Source organism: Lissotriton helveticus, chromosome 7 (genome assembly GCF_964261635.1).
Source record: "Lissotriton helveticus chromosome 7, aLisHel1.1, whole genome shotgun sequence".
NCBI lineage: Eukaryota > Metazoa > Chordata > Amphibia > Caudata > Salamandridae > Lissotriton > Lissotriton helveticus.
The window spans coordinates 144,085,886-144,110,806 of record NC_136068.1 but is presented as its reverse complement, the minus strand read 5'-3'; the positions used below and the strand labels follow the sequence as shown (position 1 = coordinate 144,110,806).

The window sequence follows — 24,921 nt, the reverse complement described above, 5'->3', positions numbered from 1 at the left end:
GGGAGAAGGCTCTGTCCGTCAATCTCGGACCAGATTCGGGGGCGTTCCCGAGAATTTTTCCCTTTTGGCTACGTCAGCCGAAAGCCTGTTCTCGGGAACGCCCCCGAATCTGGGCCGGCATTGACGGCACAAGGGAAGAAGTCCAGGTGAGTGCTTAGGAGTTACCGAGGCCGAGATCGTTCTCCTTAGCCCCCGCTTTTGTGGCCTAAAAACTCCTGGCTGTGAGCGCCCCTGCCGTGAGGTAACCCTGCTGTGTTCCGCCGCCGCGGCCCGGGGCCTGGGACTGCCCTAGAAATCGCCGCCCGCATCTCCAGAGCAACGGAGACCAAACCGAAGGGGCAGCTAGCTGATTGGTGGCTGGCACGCAGGAGCCGTGCTCTGATAGGCTGCTGGTACGAGGGAGCCGCGCTCCGATTGGTCAAGGAGCTCTGACGTCATCGGGGGCTCGCCTCAGGGCCGCGCTGGGATTGGCCCATCGCTCGCAGAGGCCATGTGAAGCCGTCCGTGATCCCTGAAGCACCGTGGGTTCGCCTTTTACATTGGCTTGTTCTAAAAGCTGCAGAATTTCTGCACATAATTACACTAACAAATTAAAGTGTTTCACATTGATGCCCAACCATTGCAGCAGTCTTGGAGTCGATGATCCTTTATTAGCAAATTCTTCATGCAGTGGGCTTTGTCTTGAAATCTCGTGGGAGTGTAAGTGTGGCATGCATGAATTTTGTTTGTGAAAAAAGTTTTAGTAGAATTATTTTTCTCTGTGAAATGTGTTATATTGCCTCCTGTTAATAAGAAGTTTAAGGCAGTAAGGAGACTTGCTGCAGGCAGAGAACCTAATTTAGAATCATAAATCTGCAGGGTGGCATGCGACCCCTCTGATAGCACAGGGGTACACTTGGGTGAAGTGCTCTGCGAATCATCGAGTTCAGTGACCCAGATAGAGCAGTGACTAAAGCTGCGCAAAGGTGACACCGCCTCAGGGATTGTGTCTAAACTCCTGCTGTGTAACAGTCACTACTTGATGCTCTCAAAATGTACCAGTGACCCTTGGTCCTCTGGTCTAGGTCTCTGTGTGGAGCAAGAGTCATAACCATATTAATGTAATAGGACCATTTGAGTCATCCGATGCGCTCTCTCTGCTACCAGGGTATACCAAGGTGTTTGGAGCACATATCTAACCCTGTGTGGGAAGCATGAACCAGAGCTCCACGGAAGTATTTGGAATCATGTGGGCAACCTTCACCAACCCTTTGTAGGAATCATGTACCTGGGCTGTACACAAGTATTTGACACCTGTGGCTGCCTATCTTCAACCCTGTGTGGGAAGCATGAACCAGGGCTGTTGAAAAGGTTTTGGAATCTATGATTACCCAGCTCTAGCCCTCTGTGTGAACCATGAACCACGGCTGTACTAAAGTATTTGGAACCTATGAATACCCAGCTCCAGCCCTCTGTGTGAAGCATGAACTAGGGCTGTATTAAAGTATGTGGAACCTGTGAATACCCAGTTCTAGTCTTCTGTGTGAAGCATTAACCAGGACTGTACTAAGGTATTTGGGACCTGTGAATACTCAGCTCCAGCCCTCTGTGTGAAGCATGAACTAGGGCTGTATTAAAGTATTTGGAACCTGTGGATATGAGTAGATGTACTGCAAGAGTCGCATAGGAATGTTAGAGTAGAATGGTCTACTGCATATACTAGTGAATACAGTCATCTCTATATACAGAAAAAATGAGTTATATTTAGAGGGGTCGGAGTGGGACGCAGTGGGTGGATGGATGCATGATGGATGGATGTATGCATGATGCATGGATGTATGGGTGGATGCATGGATGGGTTGTTGGTTGAATGGGTTGGTGGATTGCATAAATTGTTGAGGGATTGGCTGTATATATGCATCTATCCATCCACCCATTCATGCATCTATCCATACACCCATCCATGGATCCACCAACTCATCCATGCAAGCATTACAACAAGAGCCCGCAGCTCTCCTTCGTCTCTCCTCGCCCCCCCTTCCCTGAGCCGCAGCTCTCCTTTGTCTCTCCTCGCCCCCCCTCCTTTCCTGAGCCCGCAGCTCTCCTTCGTCTCTCCTCGCCCCCCCTTCCCTGGGCCCTGCCCTGCTATTGTAAATGACAATGCCATTTATTTATGTTTAAAAAAAACATAAATACAAATAATGTCAAGAGCAATGCCAATAGCTCTAACTTTAACAAAGGCAAAACCATTGCATTGTAAATGCTTGTTTCAATGGTACCTCTCCCTCCTGGATCCGTGCTTGAGGATTACCAGTGGAGGGCAAAAGAATTGGTTGAAGTCTTCACCATCCTGGCACCTGGCATATCCTCCACCCATTAAGCCAAAACAAGTATTTTTCCCCACAGGGGCCTACAGCCTTATTTGGATTCTTTTTGCCTGTAATTTTGACATAAGGGTCAGCAAGCGCTCCACCTCATTTGGCTTCTCTTTTTTTTTTCACCTCTTGATATGCTGGGCTCTAAGATCCCTCCTCACCCCCGCTCAGGTAGACTGGTGGAAAAACACCCACCCATGGGTCGAAAAGCACATCAGAGCACCAGGTAAAAAAGGCAAGACAAGAAATGGAGTGGGGTGGGCGGCTGGCCAACTGGGGTCCCCAACCCTGGTTCCAGACAGAATTTCTGGCTTCAGGCGGAGGCAGAATGAGGTGGTTTATTATTATTATCAGTATCACTTTTATGTGGCTATGCAAATAGCCACCTGCTGAATTCACAATGTTGTCTTTTTTTCAGAAGTGTACAGCCTTCTGGGTTCACCAATGGGTTTTACACCTGTTTCCACTACAAAGTACAAGGAAAAAAATTAATTATTATGTAGAAAATTGTGAAAACTGATTTTAAAAAAATATTTGTTTTTTTACACAACGCCGTATGTTACTGAAAACCAGCAAGAGGATGATTATATTACAGCAAACCATCTGTTGATTCTATTTCTAGAAAAAAAATACTATCTTCCACTGCACCATGCCTACTGGGGATTTTGTGTCGGGCTTTGACCACAGGTCGTCACAATCAATAAACCATTGCATATAGGCTTTAACAAAAAGTTTTCATTATAAACTGACCATTGGCTTTAACAATCCATTTCCATAATAAGCCACCTTTGCTTACTAATTTAAACAGGAGGGACGGTGCATTTGAGAAGCAATAAGCTACTGCCTATTGGCTTTATCAAAGGGTGCTTCAAAATCAATCACCCACTTCTAGGGGCTTTGACAAGAAGATTTATAAGACACACACGTTGCACAATATCAGAGAAGACAGCGCCACACGGTGGTGGTGCAGATTTAAGACACACAACAAACTGGGTACTTCTAGTTTACACTTCACCACAAAGTGTTTCCTAATCCGGGTTGGACCTCAAGTAACCTCTTTTTGAGATAAATCTACAGAGTTCATTTAGTGTTTGGTGGAAGAGTAACAGGTGCCCCACACCTCCAACCCCTAGTTCTTCTGTCTCTGCCGTGGTTTTGGCAGCAGAGCCTCAGTCAGCACTGCAGTCAGAAACCTGCAGCAGGCACTGCTGTCAGAAACCTATGGTCAGCACTGAGGTTGGAAATCTGCATTTGGCACTACTGTTAGAAACCTGCAGCCTGCAATCGTGTCACAAAACTAGAGTCGGCACTGCTATCAGAAACCTGCAGTCGATATTGCTGTCCGAAACCTGCAGCCGGTATGGATGTTAGAAATCTGTGGCCGGCACTGTGGTGAGAAAGTCTGCAATGGTGTACGAAACCTGCAGTCAGCAAAGGTGTCAGAAATCTGCAGTCGGCAAAGGTGTCAGAAACCTGCAGTCGGCAAAGGTGTCAGAAACCTGCAGTCGGCAAAGGTGTCAAAAACTTGCAGTCGGCAAAGGTGTCAGAAACTTGCAGTCAGTACTGCTGTCCGAAACCTGCAGTCAGTACTGCTGTCCGAAACCTGCAGCGGGCACTGCTGTCAGAAACCTGCGGCACTAAGGCACCCTTCCACCCACTTTTACAAACATTTGTAGAGACTATGTAGAGACTATGTTCACTTGCTCAGTGACACGGGCATAGTTCACTTTTAAAATATCCATCTGGTGTCCACCCCCACTCTTAAAGTTCTTCCAGCTTCCCTGCTGTGTACGGACATGCAGGGAGCACACAGCAAAGGGAAGCACAACTTCACATAATAAAAGATTCCCTGCTTGGTTTCACAAAGCCAGTAACACGTGAAAGTTCAACCCACTATCACAAATGGTTTGATTTATAAGAGCTAGTTCAAGTTTTATGTGTGCAAAATGTGAATTTATACTTCTAAGTCATTCACTCACAAGTTATAGTGTAATATTATGTAGGAGTAAATTTGCTACCATGGGCAATGACTGACTTCCAGGCAAGATCCATAGAATATGTGCACACTCACATACTTGTGACTTTGAGGGCATTCCCTAACCTTTCCTTTGTATATCCACCCTGGAAAAGGTATGTTGATTTACTCCTGTCAAGGAGAGGGGTAATTTTGAGCTGTGCTTCGAGCAAAACAGTTGTAGCTTCTCGGGAGTACTGCTGGAAGACTTTGTGAAGTCCAACGATTCATAAATATACTCAAAACATAGCAGGAAACGTACTCCAGTGTATTCCAAACTTTTGCTTTCATTTTAGTCTCTGTGCCCACAAGCCTAGTCCCTATGAGAAAGCTTAGCCCGAGATGAAGCGCTCAGACCATTGAATGAATCCTTGATATAATACTTAGCTGTGGTTGTCCCATAATATATAACACCATATGCATGTGTTGTGATCTTGAGTAACTTTCAGGCTGAAATGCTGTTCCAGCAATGGGGATGCTGATGTCGGGAGCGCATGCCTCGTGACGTAAAAGATCTAGTGGGGGGTTGGGAGGGCAGAGATCAGTTTAGAAAGCAAAAAGTAAGCAATTTTATCATTATTTGTTGCTCGGTTAAGAGGCACCAATCACTGCAAAATGAAAGTTCAAGAGTTCTTTTTATTGGGTAGTGTTAAAAATTCCAGTGCAGAGCTATAAAAAGCTCCAACTGCAGAATGCAAATGAATTCTATGTCAGGACCGGAGGAAAGGAATATGCTCACACGTTCTTTATTCCTTTTCCAGCAGCTTCAACTTTAAAAAACAAAAAAACTAACATTCCCATAAAGCATGTAGTAAAGGTCCTCCACAGTCCACCAATAGGCAGTCCACATGGTCTACAAAGGCGTATGCTTCCTGCATGACTACCTCTTTCTTTTCCTGCTTCCAGCAGATACGTACACTATCCCTCTTTAATGCTAGGGAATTGTGTTTGTTTTATAACAGAAATGTATTTTTCTTTAGTAGCGATATGCTGTTGAATTGTTTAAAAAGTTGTCGCTTTGTAGTTTGAGCCTATTGGGGCCCGCGGGAGTGCACTCCGCTCGCAGACCCCTCACCTGACAGGCAGCGGTGCGGTGCGGTGCGGTGCGCACGCCAGTATAGCAGGGGGCACATGTCAGCGCATCTCGTCGGTCCGAGCCACGCTGATCGGCAGGATCAACCAGTGCCAGACACAGTGCCCGCGATCCAACACGTTGCTTGAATCGCCTGGAAGCCCTTATGCCCACAACTCGTGGGTCAGTATTATTATATTGCCTCAGCCTGATGACACCCGCTCTGCGGAATTGTAATTTAAAGGCGGTAAAGGTGCGAGTGCCTGTTTCTTTAAGGATACTGTTGGGGGCAGGCCCAGGCGCTTAAAACACCCGGTACAATCAAGGGTGAGTCGTCCCTAGACGGATTAGTAAATCCGACTAGCTTGCTTAGCCAGCACAAAAATAGTGACTCTAGTCACGCCACTATCAGCCTTAGGCTACACTGAACCCCATACTAGCACATAGAGTGCTTAGATAGGCAGGTTGCCTGCTATTTGCCCTAACTGCAGTTGTGTTCACATTCATCATCATGGAGGATGAATATACAGAGGAGTAGCCGCTGTAGGTTCTCCCCCCTTGAATATGAGTTTTGCGATGCAGCGGATGCTTCCATCCACCAGGCAGTGGCAGCAGCCATGGGCATTTTTGAACGCCGCATAATGCAAATTGCATACCTTACCAGGCAGATCAACCTCAGCGCGCCCAGAAGCGTAAAAGCAATTCAGGCACGAATATGGGGGCTTTTGAGAGCTTGAAGAGGGCTTTCTTAACCAGAACAGATGCAGGGTTACAGAATACCATCCCAGAGGCCCCAGAGGTTCCCAGTTTACACGAAGATGTGGAGGAATCCTTGAGAGAATCCGCAGATGAAACAGGTCCCTCCAGGCCCTGGCGCCCTATAGGCACACTCAAGGGCTCAGAGGAGCTTGCTGACATCTTGGTCCCTGAGGATCTAGTACACCCCCAGTTCTCTGAGTGGGTGCCCTCCCCCAAGGTCTCGGCATTCGTGGCAGGGTTCTTACGCAAACCTCTTGAGAAGGTGGTCTGGTCTTGCCTCAGAGTGGAATGCCCCGGGCACGGTGACGATAATGCCACTTTCCTGCAGAAATATATATAGGACCCGAAAAAGGGATAGATAGATCGTGGAAATCCTGCCAGGATCAGTTACTAGATATGTCAGGCTCTATTACTAAGATTCTGGAATTGGCGGAAGAGGCCTAACTGGCTGGCACACCACTTTCCCCGGAAAGGGTTTCAAACTGGGTGCAATGCGCAATAGTCTTCCAGGGTAACGACAATTGCGCACTCTCTACCGAGAGGCGACGTTCCTTTCTCCTGAAAGTTGATCCCAAACTCGGAGACCTGGCTTCCTCTGAAGCGGGCACTGTGGCACAAGGTGGGCTCTTCGGGGACCCGTTCATTAAAGAACTAACCAAGTTTGTCACCACTTTTAGGTCTTGGGATAAGGCGCAGGCCTCCATTAAAAATGTTTTTCACCCTAGAAGTTTTGTCGGGCCGGCCTTGGCAGAGAAAGCACAGCCGGCCGTTTTTACCCCCAAAGCCCTTAAAGAGGCGGCAAGAAAGCCCAAGATCCAGGCAGACAAGTGTTCTTCCAATCAAGAAGAGGTTGTAGAGGCCGCGGTGGCAGAGCAGCAGCCAGAGGCCAACCTCTGGCGCGACATCAGGTGAGCCTTTCCCACTTTCCCATTTAAAGGTGGGCGGCAGGGTGGCGGTTTTCGAACACAACTGGAGGTCTATCACCTCCGACGCATGGATGTTACAGACCATACAAGGTTTTCAGATAGAAATCTATGGCTCTCCCGGTCAGGATTTTCGCCCCCATCCTCTGGTTTTTGCACAAGATCAGCTCACCCTCATAGATCAGGAAGTGGCAGATCTACTGCAAAAAGGAGAGATTTTACCAACATTTCTCCATCCAAGAGGTTTCCTCAGCAATATTTTTCTTGTAGACAAAACAGACGGAGGTGAGCGACCGGTGATAAACTTGAGAGTACAACCAATGGTTGGTCTACCGCCACTTCAAAATGGAGGGTATCCATCTTCTGCGGGTCCTCCTTCAACTCGACGATTGGATTGCCCGTTTGGATTTGAAGGACGAGTACTTGGCGGTCCCTATTTTTCCTCCGCATGGTCTGTTTCTACAGTTTCAGTGGAAGGATCAGGTGTACGAGTTTGCAACCCTCCCTTTCGAGATCTCTTCGGCCCTGTGGAGCTTCACCAAAATTCTCAAGCCGATAGTGGAGATACGAAGAGCGAAGGGCTCTCATCTCATCATTTAACTAGACAACATTCTGCTCTTAGTGCAATGCCCGCTCCGCCTCTTACAGCTGTTGCAGGAGACAGTAGACCTTCTCCAGCAGCTGGGGTTCGTGATCACCACGCCAAGACGTTGCTACTGCAGCCTTCCAAACTGGTGACCTTCCTGGTGTTTGCCAAACTCAGTATCCCGCACCCTAAGTCTCCCAGCGAGGAAGATGGTCAAAATTTGCAGGGAATTCAGGTAAATGCTAGCACGTTCCTCCACCTCGTTGAGGCAGATAAATCAGTTGGTAGGCATTCTCGCTTCGCCAATTCAGCCAATCTTCCCAGGGCCGCTCCACTACAGAGCTTTGCAACACCTGAAGGCCTCTCATCTCCAAAGAGGGCTGCAGTATTCCGACCAGGTGCCCATTACAGAGGGAGAGCGCATGGAGATGAGGTAGTGGCTGGATCATATGGAGGCCTGGAACGCCAGAGACACCTTTGGCTGGGATCCACCGTCATTTCAGAGACTCCACCACTTGTGGGGCCCGTTTGATAGATCTCTTTGCGTCGCATCTGGATTACCAACTACTACGATTCTTCAGTCGGAAGCCAGATCCTCTCGCTACCGTGACAGTCACCTTTCTCCAAGATTAGTCCAGGGAGACGGGGTACGCCTTTCCCCCGTTTGCGATGATAATGAGATTCACGGCACAGATACGCAGACAACAGACAAAGGTGGGGTGGCTAAGTCCATATTGGAGGTCTCCAGTGTGGTTTCCAGTTCTTCTGGAACTTTCCTGGGCTCCTCCAATCCTTCTACCCCAATATCCATTTATTCTGAGGGATCCCCAAGGCATCCCCATCCTCTAGTCCAGCAAGGGCGAATGCCCTTGGTAGCCTGGCGGATTTCTGGCATTGCTGGACAGTCTCAGGCCTATCGAATAATGCTCAGATGTTACTGGGAGCAGCTTAGGCCGACAGCACAAGCAAGGGCTACAGATCAGCATGGACCAGATGGGTCGGTTGGTGTGTTCGGACAAACCAAGATCCCATGGGGTGCGAAGTGGTAGCTGTTATGAATTTCATGGCGTAGTTAGTTGCCCAAGGCCTAGCGTACCGCACTATCAACTCTTATAGTTTGCCGATCTCAGTAGGCCATGTGCCCGTTCAAGGGGCCTCAGTCGGAGAACATCAGATGATCTGTAAATTGATGTGAGGAATTCGCCTCACGCTTCCTCCAGAACCCAGGTTTCCGTCATTATGGGACGTCAATAAGTTTCTACACCTATTCCAATCTTGGCAACCCAACAAATATTTGACTCGTAAGGAGCTGTCAGCTCAACTAGCCATGCTCTTGTGCCTGGTGTCATGTCGCTGAGTGTCTGATGTTAGAGCCCTAGACATTTCTAGAAGGGTTTTCATCCCTCAAGGGGTCACCTTCCATAGGAACCAAATCAGATTCCAGAATGGTGTCCTACCAAGCAGTTCATAATTCCCCTACATTGTGCGTAGTCCACTGCCTCAAAGAATATGAGAGTATGACGGAAAAAACTCGTCCACCAGGGAAACGCCAGTTACTGATCTCCCTAAGGAAACCTTTCCAAGTGGTTATGCCACCAACTATAGCCCATTGAATCAGATGGGTGACGCAGGAGGCGGGTATAAAACATCTCGCAATTTGGCACCCATTCAGTGAGGGGAGCAATGGGTTCGAAGGCTTTCTCCCTGGCAGGTTAGAGGATATCATAAATGCCGCAGACTGTTCATCAGACTCTATGTTCAAGAGGTTCTACTTCAAACCAGTCATGGACATGGCGTAGTTGGTGGTGGATAAGCTTTGAACAAGCATAATCCTCGCCTCCGGTCCAGACATAGAATGAAAAATGTTCTAGTAATCATGATGGAAAGTTTACATTTTATTAAGGACACGGAGGCGAGGATTATTCCCGCCCGAGGCTTCGAGAGACCTGATTCCAACCGGGAACCGTTAGGACATACGACCATCAAGGTGGTGCCCTGTTGTATGGTATAAGTATGTACTTTTAATAGTGTCTATTCTTCTAGTTTTGACCATCTTGGGGAAGTGAATGAGGTGGGTTTCCATTATTGTGCATATTGTGATTTGATTGCACCATGGTCTAGTGATGCTTACCTGGGTTTACCTTGAGATCGTACTCATTGGTGTGTTTTTGACTTCTTCCAGGTTCTGAGAGTTCCAAGGCAGACTGACAGGACTCGAGAATAATGTGGTCGCAATCAAGAAAGCAGAAGTCACACAGGAAACATACGCCCTTGTAGACCATGTTGACTGCCTATTGGTGGATTGTGAATGACCTTTACTACATGCATTATGGGAATGTTTGTTTTTTGTTGTTTAACACCTTGCCTGCTAAGGCAATTCCCGCTGGGTGCGGAAATCTCCAGATATGCATTGTTCATGACAAGGTCAGCTCGTCATAAGCACAGCTCCAGTGTACTGCATGACGAGCTGACCTTGTCATTAGCATGTAAGTGGTTAAAGTTGAAGCTACTGGAAAAGGAATAAAGAAAGTTTGAGCATAATCCTCGCCTCCGCATTCTTAATAGAATTGAAACTTTCCGTCATTGATACTAGGAAATTTTGTATTCCTTCATTATCGCTCATTTAGGCTGCTGGCGCCGTGCCGAGAAAATGAAAGACGCACGCCTGCCATGCTGTGTGATGCTGCCCTATTCATGCCATCACACAATCGACATGCTGGATGCCAAGATTGGTGCAGTCTGATCGGAGGTCTTCCTTCTTCGACAAGATCTCAGTTAAGCAGTAGACCGCGTCACAGAGGCGGAAACCAGAGTGTCAACAGTAGAAGATACTGTTACATCGCTCCAAGTTAAAGTAAATAAATTGACAGTGGTGACCCAAGAACTAGTCGCTCAAGTGGAAAATGCAGAAACCGTGCCAGGCGGAATAACCTGCTCTTTGAGGGATTCCCAGGGGGTGCCAAGGCGCCTCAACGGAAGCATTTCTGACAGAATGGCCGCGTTCCCTCATGCCGGAGTGTTCGCTCTCATCTTGCTTTGTCGTAGAGCGTGCACACAGGGCCCTCACAAAGAAACGCCCACAGGAGCAAGGCCCTGTCCAGTGCTCACCAAAGTGCTTAACTACCTAGACAGAGACGCTATTCTTAAAAAAGCTCAGGCCAAAAAGACAATCTTGCATATGACTCTCGGGCCATTATGATATTCCCAGATTACACTAAAATAGTTCAACAACAATGTCAATCGTTTGTGGTGGGCAAGCGTAGACTCCGAGAACTCAATATTCAGTATATGCTGCTCTACCCGCAGGAATGAGGGTCCTATACAAGTCACAGTACCTGTTCTTCAACACGCCAGAGGCAATTTTTAAGTGGAAGGATGAAGTGGTGCACCACCGGCCCCACACACCACATCTGCCGGAATGTGATTCATCCCAGGGAAACAAGCGGAACCGTCTGAAAAAATCCACGTCGAAACAAAGGCAAAGATCACGCTCCAACCGCCGCTCTCAGACACATGGGGAAGACTCATGACTGGGCCGGAGGGCTGTCCCCGGGGCAGTCAAATAAAACCTTGCATACTAAGTCTGGATATAGGGCCTGTTCGGTCTACTGTCGTGGGGCTCGCAGGCCATTTGGGTTCCCATCATGACACATTTGAAGGTTCCAGAGATCTATGGTTGAGGGAGTTGGGAGATTTGCAAAACATTGGCACAGGATCTTCCCGAGCTCCCATTGGGGTTCGGGAGGTACCCTTGCTGCGACAGATACTTCATGTTTACTGAGGTGTGGGGGAGGGACACAGGAGTGTTGCACATTGTTGCAAAAGGTTTTGCATTTTTACGGCACAGACTTAGGAGTAATGTCACTTTTGAACATTCAGTGCAGTAGGATAGATCAGTGGGGTGACAAGTCGAGTAGAATTCTGCATCGCCTGTGCCAGGTGACACAGTCGCCGGCCCCCATGCCTTTGCTTCGGGATACCGGTGACGGATTACATTCCAACCCCTGCAAAGTCGCTCAGGCTTTTGCAGAATATTACACAGATATATGCTAGGCGAGAGGTCCTGGCCTGTTATCAAATTATAGAGTTTATAGACAACATACCGCTAAAATCGGTCTTGGTTAGCACACACGCACAGCTCAACATGCTGATAACTGAAGAGGAACTCACTAAAGCACTTTCAAGCTTATGCCCTAGCCAAGCTGAGGGTTCACAAGCGAGTTCTAGCGCCATGCGGAAATCGTGGTATTCCACAAACCAGGGCGTCCAACTGGTGAATCCTCATATCAATCAATTTCGCTATTGAATATTGAAGCCAAACTGTCGGGTAAGATAATTGCAGCTCCCCTCCTCCAGCACATCTCAGACCTCCTTCATCCCGACCAGGCAGGTATTATGCCGCAGCGATCCACGCGCCACAACATCCGGCAGGTCCATAATGCCATAGCAAAGGAGCCGGAGCTCGGCAGCCATCTTATTAGCAGATATAGATAAAGAGTTAGATTCGATCAGCTGGGAATATTTATTTCTTCTCTTGCAAGCTCTTAACTTCAGCCCAACGTTTCTGGCATACATCCGTCTACTCTACACAGACCTCTCCACATCCGGACACGTCGCCAGGGCGCGGTCAGACCCAGTCCCCAAACTTAGAGGCACCAGACAGGGGTGCCCGCTAATCCCCCCCCCCCCATTATTTGCGCTTGCTGTCGATCCATTGGCCGCATGGGTGAGGCAGGACCCCCTGGTAGCAGGTTTGAATGGTCCGTCGAGACGTCAAACAGGATCGCACGGTATGCAGAAGACGTACTGTTGATCCTTACGGATCCAGGGTTCACAGGCCCACGAATCCTGAAGATACTCTGAATTATCGGGGAGACCTCTGGGTTATAGTCGGACCCATCGAAATAGGAGCTGTTTCCTGTCTGTGGGGACCAGGGCAGAGGAAGAAAACAAGTTACTTACCTGTAACTTCAGTTATCCAGTATTGGTATCTTTCATAGATTCACATGCTTAGAATCATCCCCGCCGACGAGGTGGGAGTCTCGCGGTACAATAAAACATATACATTACAGTCATAATAACATTATACTTTGGCTACTGTAGGTAGCAAAGTCACTACATTAGCCTATCTTAGTCCTTTTGCAAAAAGAACCAAACTTGGCAACCAGCCAATCGGGCAGCAGCACCCTTTTAGAACCTTCCCCACAGAGAGGCAAACCCTCAGATGTTCGTAGCACAAGTGACAGTAAGTATGCCATAATGATAAGGTAAGCCTCTCCGGGGAGGAGGGTGGGTCGCATGTGAATCTATGAAAGATACCAATACTGGATAACTGAAGTTACAGGTAAGTAACTTGTTTTCCTATCCAGAATTGGGGTATCTTTCATAGATTCACATGCTTAGAATCAGAATAGCTAGCAGTAAATAATACTCAGATGCATAGTGGATGGTGGCTACCATAAGAAAATCCAAAAGATACCATGTCAAACCAATGCAAAATATACATACATATCTGTATTGTAATAAAGAGTAAGACTTTATTTGCATAGTTACTTAAAACCATTGCAATACATACAAAAAATAAAACCGTATTTAAAAGGTTCGTGCTCCCTCATGAGCGTCATGATGTTAAAAATCTAAAAACACTTCTGTGTCATTACAGTTATAAAATACAGATTGGCCGTGCCTTTGCAACCTGTGAGAAGAATGCGATCCGTTGTGACAATTAGTAGTCCCTTTATTGAAATTACCCCAATGTTCAAATACCCTGCAGATTGAGAGTCAGTTTGGCATTTTTGCCCGAGCTGCTTCAAGGAATCTGACTAGCCTTGTGTTCAATTGTGGGGATGAGGGATCAAAACATGCCAACACTGCTTCTCTCCTTGTCCGAATCCCTCTTTGATTAAAGGGAGTTTTTAGCAGCTGCCTCCTTTTGTAATAAAGAGTAAGTCATACATATATGCCACAATCGGTAAATGAAATAAATAACCTTACAATAGCAGAAATAATATACTCTTATCATATAGGCTTACCTTTCTAAAAAAGTTTTGTAGAACTGCTTGACCAACTGCTGACTCAGCCTCTGTTGCCAGATCCAGGCTAGTAAATGTGTGCACACTTTTCCAGGTTGCAGCACGGCAGATCCTTTCCAAGGACACACCAGCAAACAGTGCCGTAGATGAGGACACTGCCCTGGTAGAATGAACTTTAGGCTTATTTGATAACGGATGTCCGGCCTTGCAATGGCAGAATTGAATAGAGGAAGCAATCCACCTAGAGATAGTAGCTTTCGTTACTGCTGATCCTGGCTTATGACAACCATAAGAAAGAAATAACTGGTCTGATTTTCTGATGGACGCAGTCCGAGATTTGTGGAACTTCAAGCATCTCTTGTCATCCAAGCTATGCAAAGACTTTTCCGCCGAGGAAGACGGATTAGCAAAGAAAGTCTGCAATATCACAGGTTCGTTGAGATGGAATGAAGTAGGAACCTTGGGTATGAATGTGGATTAGTCCTTAAGAGGACATAGTCATTGGTAAACTTCAAATATGGTTGTCTTATAGTGAACGCTTGTATTTCACTCACTCGTCGGGAAGAGGTGAGTGCCAATAGAAGAGCTGTCTTCCATGAGAGATATTTTAAATCTGCTTTATGAATGTTTTCAAATGGATGTTTCATAAGTTGCTGTAGCACCATATTCAGTCTCCATTCCGAAGGAGGAGCTCTAATAGGTGGGAAAGTTCTGAAAAGGCCTTTCAGGAACTGTTTAATAAGACAATTGGAACAAAGTGATGCCGCTCCTGAGGATCGTCTGTATGTAGAAATTGCGGCCAGATGCAATTTAACAGAAGCAAACATGAGACCGGACTTAGACAATGATAATAAATAAGGTAAAACCTTATCAGGAGAACATTCCAGCGGATGTAAATTGTTGTTGCTGCAATAGCAACAGAATCTCTTCCATTTTAAGGCATAGGTCCATAACGTAGAAGGGACCCTTGCTCTATTCAGAATGTATCTGCAGTCTTGAGGTAAATTTATCTCCTTGAATTCCGAGAATCCAGAAACCAAGCATGGACAGCAGTTGGGCTGGACGAGGACGAAGAACCTGGCCTTCGCTTATTGACAACAGATTCGGTATTACTGGAAGGCGGAATGGCTTGCACTTGGAGAGAAGGAGAAGTTCTGTGAACCAGTGCTGACGTGGCCATTTCGGTGCAATTAGAATCATGCAGCATGGTTCCCTTTTGATCTTGCGCAGAATTCTCGGGATCAGGGGAAAAGGAGGGAACGCGAAAGCAAAAATTCCCGTCCATCTCATCATGAAAACGTTTCCCCAGGAGCCTTTCTCCGGTTCCCAACTCACAAAGAAAAAGCACTTCCGATTGTTTCTGAGGCAAAGAGATCCAGATTCGGCTTGCCCCATTTCCGAAAAACATCTTACAGAATAATTTGATTCAGTTCCCATTCGTGACAGGATTTCGTCGTCCTGCTGAGATTGTCTGCTAAGGTGTCCTGGACTCCTGGAAGGTGTTCCACCTTGATTGCAATATTGTGTAAGAGAAGCCATTTCCAGATGCTTTGAGCTTCTTGGGATAGAATGTGAGATCTGGTACCCCCTTGCTTGTTTAAATAATGCATGCAAGTGGTGTTGTCGGTACTGATGAGAACTGTCGACCCCTGAAGTCTTCACAGAAAAGACTGTAGAGACAGAAAAATGGCTCGAAGTTCCAGAAAGTTGATGTGCATCTTTGCCATTGCTGCAGACCATCTTCTCCTTATTCAGAGATCCTGAAGATGCGCACCCCAACCTTCTAGGAAGGCATCCGTTGTGAGGATGATATCCAGAACTGGAGGTTGAAAACTGAGACCTACTGAGACATTTTTGGAAAACCTCCACCAAGAAAGGGTTCCTTTCATAACTGGAGTTACTTGGACTAGGTCGTCGAACGAACCAGAGATTTGGAGCCACTGATTGTCGAGCTCCTCTTGAATTGGTCTCATTTTCAGTCGCAAGAGGCACTAGCAGAATTGCTGATGACAAAATCCCCAGAAAAGATTTGATCATTCTTACTGAAGCAAACTTTCTTTTTAGGAGGTCCGATGCCAGAGTGACGAGGCGAGATAGTCTTTCCTTTGACAAGAATGCCTTGTCTTGAACAGTATCTAGTTTTGCCACCAGAAATTGAATTTCTTGGGAAGGATAGAGGCTTTACCTCTGGACGTTTAGGGAGAGGCCTAGAGAGTGAAAAACTTGCAGGCATTTTCCTGTTGCGAGAGAAGCCTGACGAAAAGACGGAGCTTTTATCAGCCAGTCGTCCAGATATGGGAATAATTGGATGCCTTGCAGCCCAAGATGAGCTGCTACCTGAGCTAGAAATTTGGTGAAGACTCTTGGCGCTGAGCGCAGGCCAAATGGGAGAACTTTGAACTGGAAATGTGCACCTGCCACAGTAAATCTTAGGAACTTTCGATTTTTGGGATGAATTGGGATGTGGAAATACGCATCTTGAACATCTAACCTTGTCATGAAGTCCGCATGATCTAGAAGCTGGAGGATTTCCTGGAGTGTTACCATGCAGAAGTACTTTTTCTGAAGGTATTTGTTCAGCATCATCAAATCCAAGATTGGTTTCCAATCCCCAGATTTTTTCTTTACAAAAAAAAAGCGAGAATAAAATCCCTTTGCCATTTGAGAGCGTGGAACCTTCTCTATCGCTCCTTTTGACAATATGGCTTTCACCTCTTTTCTGAGCAGAGCAAGATGCGGTGGGTTTTTCTTTAGAGGTGGATGAGGAGGGGGAAATTTGGTGAATTCCAGGGTGTGACCAAATTCTATTATATCCAAGACCCACTTGTCTGTGGTGATTTTTCTCCAATTTTCGAGATGCTGGGAAATTTTCGGAATTCTGTATACCTGTGGCATATCTGGTGCAGGTGCAATGAGATTGTCAATGTTTTCTGGCAGAGTCCCTGCCTTGAGGTTGATATTTTCTGAACTGCTGCCTATAAGTGGCCGCTGGAGGATTTCTATAAGACTGCTGTTGCTGTTGTTGATGGTATCCGTAATGACCCTGGCCACCTTGTTGCTGGTACTTTTGGTAACCTCAACGAAAGGTGTATGAGCCTCTGCCCCTTGCTCCTTGAAAAGGTGTTTTTAGATACTGCAAGGTACCCAACGCCCTATCAGGATCGGTGTCCTTTTTTATTTCCTGCGATGCCTCATCTATGTGTTTGCCAAATAACAAATCGCAGTCAAAGGGCATGTCCAGTATTTTTGTTTGGACCTCAGGGCGAAAGTTAGTGGATTTAAGCCAGCCCTGACGTCTAAGGGTAGCTGCTCCGGCAAGTTGACGAAACCCCAACGAAGCCATATCCATAGAGATGTCGATAATCTCAGAAGCAGCTCTTTAGCCCTCCATGAGAATTTTCCTCGCTTCCATTTTCTTATCATCAGGCAGATACTCTATATAAGGGGAAATGTCCAACCATAATTGTCGATTGTATCTGCCTAAAACTGCTAACAGTTCGTGGCCCGAACTGTAGCGCCCGCCATGGTGGTAAAGCGTTTGCCAATGTTGTCAAGGCGCCTACCATCTTTGTCTGGTGGAGCTGTTATTGGGGCAGAAGGATTCCGAGACTTCCTCTGCGCTGCCTGAGAGATGACGGAATTTGGTCTAGGGTGACCTGAAAGGCAGGCAGGAGCATCCTCTGGCACCTTGTATTTTTTGTCAATCCTAGAGAGGATAGCCGGAACTGGAAACGGAGTCTTCATTATCTTTACCCCTTCCTTCCAGATATGGTCAATTATTTGAATTGAGCGAGCAGATTTTGTGCCTTCATACAGAAAACATTTGTCTTTTGTACTGGCAATAATAGATGGAATCTTGAGGCTGCCCTTTCCATGATAGCATGAAAACCTCCTATGTCCTCAGGAGGGATGTCAACAGCTTGGGGAACTGGCGAGGCTGGCGTAGGAATAAAATACTCGTCCCATTCATCAACGGTAGTGGGCGAGTTTGGTATTTCTCCTTCTTCAGCCACCGGGTCTCCATCATCATCCTGAAGGAATTGTGAAGGCAAAGCTACCTGGGGCTCTGAGACAGGGGTAGCAGGGGTCGCAGGCTGCATAGCTGCAGGCGCCGGGTCTCTTTCCGGGACTGCTACTGGAGGAAAACGAGCATTATAGTCCCTCAACATTGCTGTAAGGTCTTCCATTAAAGCAGCAGGCATCGGAACCATAGGTTCTTGGTGAAATGATTCTTGACGTCCTCTTAAAGACTCACAGGGCTCGTAATATTCTTCCTCGTTGTCATCCTCCGGATATTTTATCCGGAGGTGAGAAGGGTCATGTGCTGGACCAAAGGGGTCTTCATCATCAGACTCCTCCAAATAAAGACTAGGAGGTAAAGGTGAAATATGTGACACGTCCTGGTAAAATTGTCTTGAAGATGTTAATTTGGAGCTTAAAACTGGCGTGATTTGTAAAGATGGAGGCCTTTTACACTTCAGCGTAGATGAAATGTACATGGATGGCAAATCCGTATCTGTTGAAATTGCCATAATAGATGACACTGTCGACGTGGAAATCAAGGAGGTCGTCGACGGAAAAACCATCATCAACAATGTCGTTGTCGACGTCGTGGTTGTTGTCGTCGTCGACGGCATGCTTGTCGTCGAGAGTACAATCATTGTCGACGGAACTTGTAACATCATCGACGGCGTACTCGGCGACGAAAGGCGAATCATTGTCGACGGCGGTGGCATCGTCGACGGGACCGTCGACGACGAAGTAGGCGTCGACGTGATAGGCATTGTCGACGGTGATGTAATACTCGTCGACAGCGCCGTCGACGGAGGGATTTTCTTCGTCGACGCTGAAGATTCACTCACCTTCTGAGGAGATTTCATCGTCGACGGAGCCGTTTTTGACGTCGACAGAGTCTCAGGAAGGGATTTAGAGGCAGTTTTCAATGAAATCTTTACCTTTCCTCCAGATTTCACCTCAGCAGAGAAAGAGGGCTTCTCTTTTTTTGAGGGAGAGTGAGATTTCTTCAGGGTCTTACTCTGTCTCTCAGGTGGATCTCCAGATCTATCCCTCTTTTTGGCCAGAGGGGTGGACACCCGAGGACTCACACTGCCTTCATCTCCTGATACCACATCAGATGCAGCCTTCAACTTCTCGAACCAAACCAAAAGTCGTCCTTCTCTGTCCTTCAAAATCTTGGCAGGAAAGGTTCTACAGATCCTGCAATCTTTGACCTTGTGAGCTGGGTAAAGGCAGTAGATACATTCTTTATGTGGATCCTCAAAGTGTAATCTCTTCTTCCCACATGAAGAACAAGGCAGGAACAAGCTTTCTTTTGAAGATTCAGACATCTTTTCAAAGAAAAAAGTAGAAGTAAGGAAAAAACTGAGCAGAGCGCAGGGAGACTCCCTGACACACGAGGTGTGGTAGAAAATATGAGGGTTTGCCGCTCTGTGGGGAAGGTTCTAGAGGGTGCTGCTGCCTGATTGGCTGGTTTCCAAGTTTGGTTCTTTTTGCAAAAAGACTAAGATAGGCCTATGTAGTGACGTTGCTATCTACTGTAGCCTATAGTATAATGTTATTATGACTGTAATGTATATGTTTTATTTTACAGCAAGACTCCCACCTTGTCGGCGGGGATGATTCTAAGCATGTGAAAGATACCCCAATACTGGATAACAGGGAATATTTCAACCATGTGAATCTACAAAAAATCCAGGGCTTGAGAAAGATATGCATAACTTTTTCTTTTCCTGGGTACAGGGAACCCTCCAACCAAAATACTTTTTTCATGGTGCATCTCTTGAACATTAGTTGGTAGCTAGGCTCAATCTTGAACTATTAAACCATAGTTAAGTTTATGGCTCATACACTCAACATAAGAAATAAACAGGTTATTACACTCGCCCATTTTATACGAACCTTGGTATAAAAGCAACTAGATGATTACATTTTGCAGATTGTGTGTAATGTGTATTATTATCATCACCATTAAATACACTTAAAACTGCAGGTTGAGTGTAATGTGTATTAGTATCATCACCATTAAACATGCTTAAAACTGCAGAAATAGTGCAACCTAATACTGAACCACTGCTCAAAGAATCAGCATACAGTGAAATCAACAGGCAGGTGAAAGCTCAGGGGAATAATGCACTGGGATAACTTCATGTTTTACCTTCTCCAACGTCTGCATTAATTTCTTGGAGCATTCTTTCTAGGTCCCCCAAATGCTCATATGCGACATGGCTATCCACATGCTGGCTGTTACGGTCAACAGCTGTGGTTTCCTTGGACTTTGTCTGTCTGTCGATGGTGCTATCTAGATGAACAGGACTTTGCATCTTAGAGTGATAAAAAAGATATACAGGTAATTAGAGGTCAGGTCTTCAAATCATTCTTCATACATATTGTCACAAAAAACAGCCAGAGTATATGAATGAGATCTAAGAAAAGCCCACAAGTTTCCATATGTTAAACTCACAAGGTATGAAGAATACTTCACAAAAGCAAACAAAATCACACAAAATTACACCATAATGACAAAAATCCAATAAGGTGAACTGGAGATAGGAATTTTTAAAGTCGTAAGTAATAATAGCACTAAGAAGCACAAAGTGCCAATGACAGTCAATGATCATGGTAGACGAGGACCTAGGTCAAATTCGAGGCTGGCTACGATGGAGCGCCTAGCAGATTCATCAACCAGGTTCGTCCTGGTCAAAGATTTTACCTTCTGATTAGTCCTTCAAGTCCCAATCCACCACAGAAGTACACGCCTATAGCTTCCCTGGACCTCAGAGAAGGCACTGACAGAGTCATAGGGTGTCAGGCAGAGGCCAACAGCAGGGTCCAGTCCAGGTGTCACTGGTCAGCTGGGCAGTTCCAATAAAGGCCTCTTGTAGCTTGTTGTATACCTTTAGCTTGAACAGGAGGGCAGCCATATGACCCTTGGAGTCCACCTCTTTGTTCAGGGTACAAACGCAGGTCACCCTTTTGTTCTTCCTCCGGTCCAGCAGTGTTCTTAAGTGAGTGCCCGTAGGTGCCACATTTATGCCTGGCACTAGCTAGTGAGTAGGGCCAACACTACCCACTTTGGGCATTTTCAAGATGGCAAAAGCCTTCAGCCACAATCAATTTGGACTCTAAGGCTTGTGGGGTGTGTGTGGGAAGTGTATATGATAGTTCTAGTATCCTTCCACATCTAACATTAAAATCCAGTTTAAAGAGGCCACTGTGCCCATACCAAACCCACACACAGAATTCTGATATGTACAGAAGTACAATACTTCAGCAACCAGACAGTGGATAAACAAGAATTGTCTGGGAATCCTGTCTCCTTCCTTTCAAGTGCACCCCAAGTTTATATGTAAAACCCAGCAGGCCTGTCAAGCACGATTTGATACTCAAGCAGGATTTGACACTGTATTTTAAAAAGGATGCTCACAGCCACCCACCACCGCCTTTCTGCTGAGCCTAAAGGAGTCAGTCCTGCCCATTCAGGTCATCCCGTAAATCACAGTGACCTACTGTGTAGCTCCATGAAGGATTTTACACCATATTAACATCATGCTCAGGTCAAGAACAGGCTGGGTGAAGCCAAATAAGTAATGCAAGCTAGCCTCCAGGTGCTTCAGGTAGGGGAAAGGTAACTTTCTAAAAGTTACTTTTCTTTAATAGTTATTAAAAATTAGACTTCACAACTGAATTGGGTTTTAATATAACTATTAAAATAGTAGTTTAATTATTTTCTAGCTAGTCCCATTCCGGAGTTACCATATTAGTCTTTAGTTTTGCTTTCCAGTGCTTCTCTGTGAGCCAGCCAGCCAGCCTACCTTGAAAATAAGTACGTTAACATTGAATTTCTACATGTCCTGCTTTTAAATACCATGCACCCTGTCTTGGGTATTCCAACCCCTACAAAGGGGTGACTTATTATCATCTAAACGGAAAGTTTCTACCTGTCAAAAGGGTTTATTTTCACAAGGTGAATTGCGGTTTTTAGAAAACAGGAAAGGCCTGAAGTCACATTCACACTACTAATGTAGTAGATGGCACAATAGGTGCGGAAGTCCACTAATGGCATTTAAATTGGAGGCCATCGATACACCGTGTACCATATATTAGGGACATATGTGAAGGTTAATATACCAATTAGAACATTTTTAAAGAGGGAGCACAGGAACTTTACTTCTGGGTAGCAGGTGCAAAGTGCACAGAGTTTTAAAGCCAGTAAATATATAGGGTCCAACAAAAGGCAAAAGAAATTGAGGTGGATACACTGAAAAGGCAGATTTCCTACATTAATGCATAGATACTACCAAGGAAACAAAAGACACAGACCTATCTCAAAGTTTTACCACTGTTACCATATAGTTGCCTATATGAGGATGTTCATATTAAGTGTAATACTGACAAACCAATCCAAACATAAGTTATGGTAAGAGTCTAAAGAAAACACCAACCCTGGGGTATTATCTGAACATTTAGAATGTGTAAGACCAGTCTAAGAGACACAGCATGGAGGCTCATTTAGAGTTTGACAGGGCTCCCGCCTTGCCAAACTCATAGTCCCTTGTCTCATTTAGATGTGGTGAAACTTCTAGTTTCGGACACCAAAGTCTAAGATGGTTTAGCCATTGGAAAACTATTTCCCTGTGACACAGGAGCAACATGGCCACCAACTGAACGCTATCAGAAGGCCAGAATGTGAAGGGTGGGTGTTTAGACACACAGGAATTTCCAGTGCAAGACCACCATGCCAGACCTGGGAAGTAAAAATGATTAATGGTTTCCAGCACAGAGCAAGAAAATCAGCAAGTGAGCTAGTAATTGAGGGGGGTGTGGCCGAGCCAGCCAAGCGTCGCTCCTATACCTCCGTGGATGAGTCTGCCCATAGGCACCCATCCTGGTCGATTGTACACCGCAGGGGTGAGATAACACTGCGAGGAGTCCCACAGGACTTGCTGCCCCCTTGTCAAGGTCCTTGCAATGGAGTTCAGGAGCTGAGAGAGGCTGGCGGCCTCTCACAACATGGCAGCGCCCGGTCCCCACCAGTTTGCATGGCCGCAATGTAACTCTTCCCTGGAAGGCAGCAGGAAGCAGTGATCCCGGATCCTTAATGGGGGCCCCTGTGAGGTGCTGCAACGGGGGCCCCCACCTGGCTGCGCCACCCTCCAGCAAGTTCCATCCAGAGCGGAAGAAAGATACAGCGGCAGGCAGAGGGGTCTAGCCTGGTGGGCATCTCTCCCACCCTAGGGCCTGCTTCGTAAGCCTGGCACAGGGAGGAGCTACTACTGCCAGCACAACATTGTCGGCCCCCAGCAGGGCAGCAGTGATCGCAGGGGCAGACAACCGGGAACTCGCCCTGTACCCCGGTGTCTAGACAGAGAGGAGGCAAGAAATTAAGCTTGGCTGCTTGAGCGACGGTCTCAGGGCCTGCCCTCTGTGCCTTCCTCCCTGAGGCCTACCCGCTTACTGGGGCGGAACTCTAAGACACTGCATGATGCAGACAGCTGCGCTGGATGTGCCTGCCAGGACACTGTCTTCTATGCACGCAGCACTACTCCAGGTGAGGAGGGAAGCGGTGCAACAGGGCGGAGGGCTGGACACCCTGAATCGGTGCCATAATCGAGGTGCTGGGGTCGCCCCCAGGAGTGTAAGGGCCCAGCCTTTCACAGCCCCTATCCGGTGCTCTCTCAGACACTGCTGAACTGACTCTGGACATGGCAGAGAGGCGACCAAACTCTGTTGTCTTGCAGGGGTGGGCCCCCCACGAAGCCTGGCCCCAGACTCAACGCCCTGCTCGAGCTCAGGGAGGGGAGACTGTGGTCAGGGAGTTGCGTCCCTGTCTCTTCCTGCCTCTTCCTGACACCCCTCCTGACTTTATCTGTACACCCCCGGGCCCAAAGAGTGGAGACCCCTGCCGCATCGCTCGTGGGGGAGGCCCATTTTGACGTTCGACCCCTAAATCGGCACCAGCAGCAAGGTTGAGACCCTGCACCTATCAGCCTCTACCTGGTGTCTCCCTTGACTCAACCCACTCGGGCCTGGGCCTGAGGTGCAAGAGGTTGCTGCTGGGCTGCTGGTGGGGGCCCTGCCTCTTCCTACTTTTTCCTGGCACCCCTCCTGACTTTATCTGTACTACCCCGGGCCCGATGAGAGGAGGCATTCTTATACTTGACCCATACATCGGCACCAGCAGCATCGAGGTGAAAGGGGCACAGTCAGGGGGATGAGACCCTGCACCTCCCAGTCTTTACCCGGTGCCCTCTCTTAACTCACCCCGCTCAGGCCTGGGCTCTGCAGTGCAGTGACTTCACATCTAAATCACAGTGTGTACTTCGTGCCAGCCTGGAAGGTGGCAGGAACCTCAGCCCGGACCCTTCATCTGTTGCACCCCTTGGGCATGATTCTCCTACCAGCCGGTCGCCTCTTATACCAACCTGCGACCCCACTAGCCACAGAGCAGGGCAGCACGCAGCTATACAAACCCCTGACACACAGGCCCTCACAGGCCACCCATAGCTCATCACAGCAGACATCTGGGATGTAACAAGCATCAAACCACGCCCCAGATTCCTTATCCAGAGCTGTGCCAGCACCCTACACCATGGGCAGACTACACTCGGCCTCTGGGGCCCAGACACCAGCCGCTGCGCGGCATACCTCACCAGGCCTCGATCTCCTGCAGAATGAAGAAGGAGTGCAGAACATCAATACATCCGAAAAGTTGGACAAAGTGCTGACAGCGATAGAGCACTCCAGGGTCATAATGGAGGACAGGTCTGGAGCCCTGGCAGCTGACATTAGGTTTCTCCAAGACGACCATAGCAATCTCACTGATAAGAATCGCAGATGGGAAGAAAACCCTTACTGCCCTACAAAGGCTTATGAAGGATCATCAGGCTGCCATCCTGATCTTTGGGCCGTGTAACCCAGCTAGAGAAGAGAGCCGACGATCTGCAGTAGAGACACCTCACGCAGGGGATGTGGACAAGCTGTATAGGTGTTGGAGGGACATTCTTTGCGCCACTACCAACTTAGCATACGTGCGAGGGACTCTGGTGTGGATTCGTCTTGGGGTCCCTTTCCAAGAAATTCACAGGGCAGATGACAAAGACGACTGGTACGCATCCGCGATTACTTTGCTGAAAACCAAAACCACTGGACAAAGAGACAGAG

The 24,921-nt window shown here is 47.2% G+C and overlaps 1 protein-coding gene across 7 annotated transcripts in view; it reads right to left on the bottom strand.

Moving 5' to 3' along the window:
- EFCAB8 (EF-hand calcium binding domain 8) overlaps positions 1–24,921 on the bottom strand; it is a 1,715,964-nt gene that overhangs the window by 1,606,886 nt on the left and 84,157 nt on the right. For all 7 annotated transcript variants that reach the window (XM_078651814.1, XM_078651813.1, XM_078651812.1 and 4 more), the window contains one exon: positions 19,916–20,081. In XM_078651814.1, the coding sequence (XP_078507940.1) occupies positions 19,916–20,081 (166 nt within the window). The remainder of the gene's footprint in view (positions 1–19,915; positions 20,082–24,921) is intronic.